General features: G+C 40.3%; 1 protein-coding gene across 1 annotated transcript; it reads right to left on the bottom strand.

The window, feature by feature from the left end:
- Positions 1–2,653: 2,653 nt before the first annotated feature.
- On the bottom strand, positions 2,654–3,331 carry LOC311578294 (small ribosomal subunit protein uS2-like; the record flags this gene model as incomplete). Its single annotated transcript, XM_084748174.1, has 2 exons — positions 2,654–3,147; positions 3,205–3,331. The coding sequence occupies 2 exons, from the start codon at positions 3,329–3,331 to the stop codon at positions 2,654–2,656; spliced, it is 621 nt and encodes a 206-aa protein (XP_084604300.1).
- Positions 3,332–4,553: the final 1,222 nt, after the last annotated feature.

Here is a 4,553-nt window from a genome sequence, read left to right as displayed (position 1 = left end):
TAGCAAAATTACAGCTGTGAAGTAACAATGAAATAATATTATGATGGGGGGTGGGGATCACCACAAGATGAGGAACTGTATTAAAGGGTTGCAGCATTAGGAAAGTTTAGTACTACTACACTAGTCAGTTTTTACGTACAGTTCTTAGTCTCCAATAATATTTAAAGGTTAATCAATATTTATATACATTCTACATTGTTATAACCTCCTACCTAAAACCAGTCATATTCATAAGCAAAACAATTCTGGACCTGGGAGCAAGCAAGCAGGTATCCTAGACAAACTTTGGCAAGTAGTTGCATTAGAACATGGTTCTCAGTCTTTCTCTTAGTAAGTAAGAAGACAGATAAAGATGTAGCAGCACTAACCTACGCCTACTTTACTTAAAACAGTGATATAGATAAAGATGTATTACTTACTTTTCATACATAAGAAAAGTAATATGGTCAATCTTCGTAAATATGTAAGACATAAGAAAGAGTCTCACTCTTATGATTTCCCCAAAACAACATGGAAAGAAGAAGTCGCGGCAGGAAATCATGTTATCAATGATAACATTTTGTCTTTTATGAGTTTAGACAGGAACATGAAAGAACCTCATCAAGATAAACTGGAGCTTCCTTATCTAAGCTTTTCTCTGTTTCTTGTGTTCTGTCCCTCCTTCCCATAAATGTGCTTACACACACACACACACACACACACACACACACACACACACACACACACATACACACACACATTGTACTCATGATCTATGTATGTTTTCTTGGAGAATGAAGGAAAGAAAGGAATGTACTTTTTATAGTAATTTAAAAACAATGTGATTGACAGGCATGGTGGGACACATTTGGGAATATGTTACTCAAAAGGCTGAGTAACCAAGATAAAGAACTTGAGGTCAGCCTGGACCACTTTCAAGACTTTGTGTCAAAAGCCAAGGCCAAAACCAAAACCAAAAACAAAACTAAACAAATGAATAGAGAAGAGGGGGGTGGAGAATAAGTCAGCCTTCTTTCCTCTGTAGCATTGTGAGCCTGCAAAACTGTAAAACCTACTTTAAGAGGTTCAACAACAATTTAGAAGACGAGAAGGTGAAACACTACTATGTTTAGAAACGATAATCCATCCTGAAATTAGTACAGCATATGCAAATAAGAACGCTAGTTTGTGTAACTAGTAGAGATGCCATTTGTCAGATCGTTTATGCCTATATAGAAAGGGGTACAATAGTTTTCAGCATATGTACATGAACTGCTAAAATAAAATGTGGAAAATGGCCTGGGTTGCACTGCAGACAGTTTTGCTGGCTAGCTACACGGCCTACGATCTTCTCAATAGGTTTGACATAGACAAGGCTTATAAAGGTCAAATGAATATGACCAGCAAGGTATACAACGTGGAAAGCATTGCTTCCCAATCTGGTAGTTTTGCCTGCCATTTGGATATGATCTTTGTCAGAACTACTAGAAACGATGAAGCTTTGAAAGACCTGAAGGGAGCTGTGGATGGGAGGTCTGTCTTTCCCTCGCGGTACCAAATAATTTCATGTTTACGGTTTGAAAGCAAGGAGCTCATTCTCCAAGTACATCCAAAGCATATATGGGTCAGAGTCCTAGAAAGTATATGTGTTACTTAACAGAGAATGCTTAGAAGGAACAGCTCTCGCAGTACTTAAAGAGCAATTTCATTTGTTTCCTGAGTGCCATTCCTGCCATACAGGAACTCTTCCTTCCATCCGCCCCCCCCCCTCTCTCCCTCCCTCCTTCCTTCCCTCGCTCCATCCCTCTCCCTTCCCCCCTTTCTTCTTTCATTATTTAATTCTTCTTTCTTCCTTCTTTCCTTCCTCCAACCCCTTTTCCTTCTTTTGTTTCCTTATTGTTTTTAGCTCCAACCCTATAATAAAACTTCTTTATAAAACATATTCATCTGTGGCCCGTGAATTTCATTCTTTCAATTCATAAGAACCTAGAGCCACCGGATCAGTAAAAGTTTTGTGAGTTTCAGGCACCCTAACTCTAGAGTTGAAGTTCATCTGAAGCTAGGAAGTATCCTCTGCAGCCAAGGACTTCCATATTGCCACTTACACAGCCAAGATGGAGTAGGCAGCCACATCCATTTCTTCCATTGGAAGTAGCTACCAAACCTACATCAGGTGCACATGACAGATGCTCAACACCTAGAAAACTAACAGTAAAATACATATTAAAGAAGAAATTCGTGATTAAAATTATCATCAAGTCAACATTATTTGTAATCCACCCTCAATCCTCAATCTGCTCTAGGTTGGCCTAACATGTGTGTAAAGTTGTGGGCTTTAAGTTTAAAGTTTAGGAACAGGACGTGAACTAAGGGGAGTGGATGGGAGTAGATAGTAAACCATAGATGGATTTTTTTTTCAGTTTTTAGGAACTTTATTTTTCTTCCATTCTTCCCTTCACTTAGGTGTCTGCGGAGCAGCTCAGGACCACCCAGTGGTGACTCCAACCTACTTGGTGGTCTTTGCTATGGGAGCTGCTGAGCAGTCCTCAGCAGCTGGCTGGGCACTCCTGTCCTCAGTATGGAACTGCTGGATGGGTACAAAGGGCGCCTGAACACACTCAGACCAGTCTGCCACCTCTGGCTGAGCAGTAGAGAACTCAGGATGTGGTGCAGTTCATTCATCCTGAAATTCTTCTATGGTCATGGCCTTAACAGCAGCCTGCTCCTCCTTCTCAATATCCTCTTGGTCTCTGTAGAAGTAAAGATCAGGCATAACCTCCTGTGGTTGCTCATGGGAGATAGTACCACGCATGCGGAGTACTTCCTGGACCAGCATCCAGCACATCAGACCCACTGAGTCAGCTCCCTTGTTGTTGCATGGGATGGCAATGTCCACATAGCACAGAGGAGAATCCGTGTTGCACAGAGCAATGATGGGCAGGTTGACATAAGAGGCCTCTGTGAGGGGCTGGTGGTCAGTCACCACTAGACACCGTGACTCCCTGAAGACTGTTTGGATCTGGTTGGTGAAGGTCCCAGGTGTGAAGCAGCCAGCAATGGAAGTGGCTCCAGTGGCAGTAGCAAATTTGAGCACAGCTCGCTGACCAGTGTTCCTGGAGGAGATAATGCTGACGTCAGCAGGGTTCTCAATGGCAACAATAGCTGGAGCTGTTAACAACAGCTTCTCCTAGGTCCTCCTCAGATTTGTGATGTTGATAACATCACTCTGCCCTTTATAGATATATTGCTCCATCTGAAAGTCAAGGTCTGTGTCACTTAAGTGAGTTCCTGCGACAAGGAATTTGAGGACATCCTCTTCCTTAGTCTTCAGGACGTCAAGGTCTCCAGACATGGTGTAGGTTCCCTTTAAGTTACAACTGGAATCAAGAACAACACCTAATGGATCGCTCCCTGGGCAGCGTGTAAAGTTTTTTTCTTTCTTTCTTTCTTTCTTTCTTTCTTTCTTTTTTTTTTTTTTTTTTAGTTTTAATGGTGTGGTGTACTTCATTCTTTATAGATGTTTGGTTTTCATGTCTCATTAAAATGTTATTCACCTTGATCACTGAATATTTGGATATATTTCTAAATTTTATACCTGAGAAGTATGTCTCATTTATCTGCCTTATCCTAGACTTAAACTTGCACACAAAGGGCTGGAGAGATGGCTCAGTGGTTAAGAGCACTGACTGCTCTTCCAGAGGTCATGAGTTCAACTTCCAGCAACCACATGGTGGCTCACAACCATCTATAATGTGATCTGATGCCCTCCTCTGGCCTACAGATGTACATGTAGGCAGAGCACTGTATATGTAATAAATAAATAAATATTTTTTTAAAAACTTGCACACAATAAGAAAACTAAAACCTTGTTTTTCTGGCTAAAATTTCCAAGAAGGCAGGGGCCAGGGAAACAGAAATTATCAAAAAGATCAATGAAGGTAGCTCATGAGAATGGACTCATGGAAAACATCTATAAGCTCTTTCATTGTTGTCTGCTTGTGGATATAGTGTCCATCAACAACCTCAGATTGATACCTGAAGCAACAAATACGTGACCACTGCTGCCTCACACTGGAGTGCAGGCAGAGGAAACAAAGGCTTTGGAATTGCAATTCATATCACTGCTATAAACATTCCAGAAAAAGATGCCATTACACCCGCAAACCGAACCTTACCAACACAAAAAGCATGTATTGTCACTGTCTCTGAATATGATAAAACCTAAAGGGAGTCAATATCTGAAGAACTGGATCATGGAGAAAAGATGACCAACAGATACCATGACACAAACGTGAGAAAGCCTTTAGAATAGCTTGTAGAAAAAGTGTTGCAAAACACAATTACAGAAAGTATTTTTTTCTTTTTTCTTTCTTTCTTTTTTTTTTTTTTTTTGGTAATTTATACTTTATTCCTTTTTTCCTTTTGTTAGATTTTATTTTTTGGCATATGCATTCATATTATTACACATACGTAGAACACTTACATACAGCAAGAAGAAGCATGAAACAATCAGGGATCATATGAATGTTATATTCGTGGTGTTTTGCTTAGTTGCATTTGGCAGCCTTGTAGAA

The sequence above is a fragment of the Acomys minous genome (genome assembly GCF_964271855.1).
Source record: "Acomys minous genome assembly, chromosome: 2".
Lineage (NCBI taxonomy): Eukaryota > Metazoa > Chordata > Mammalia > Rodentia > Muridae > Acomys > Acomys minous.
The sequence above is the reverse complement of the archived record's forward strand: the minus strand, read 5'-3'. Positions and strand labels throughout refer to the sequence as shown.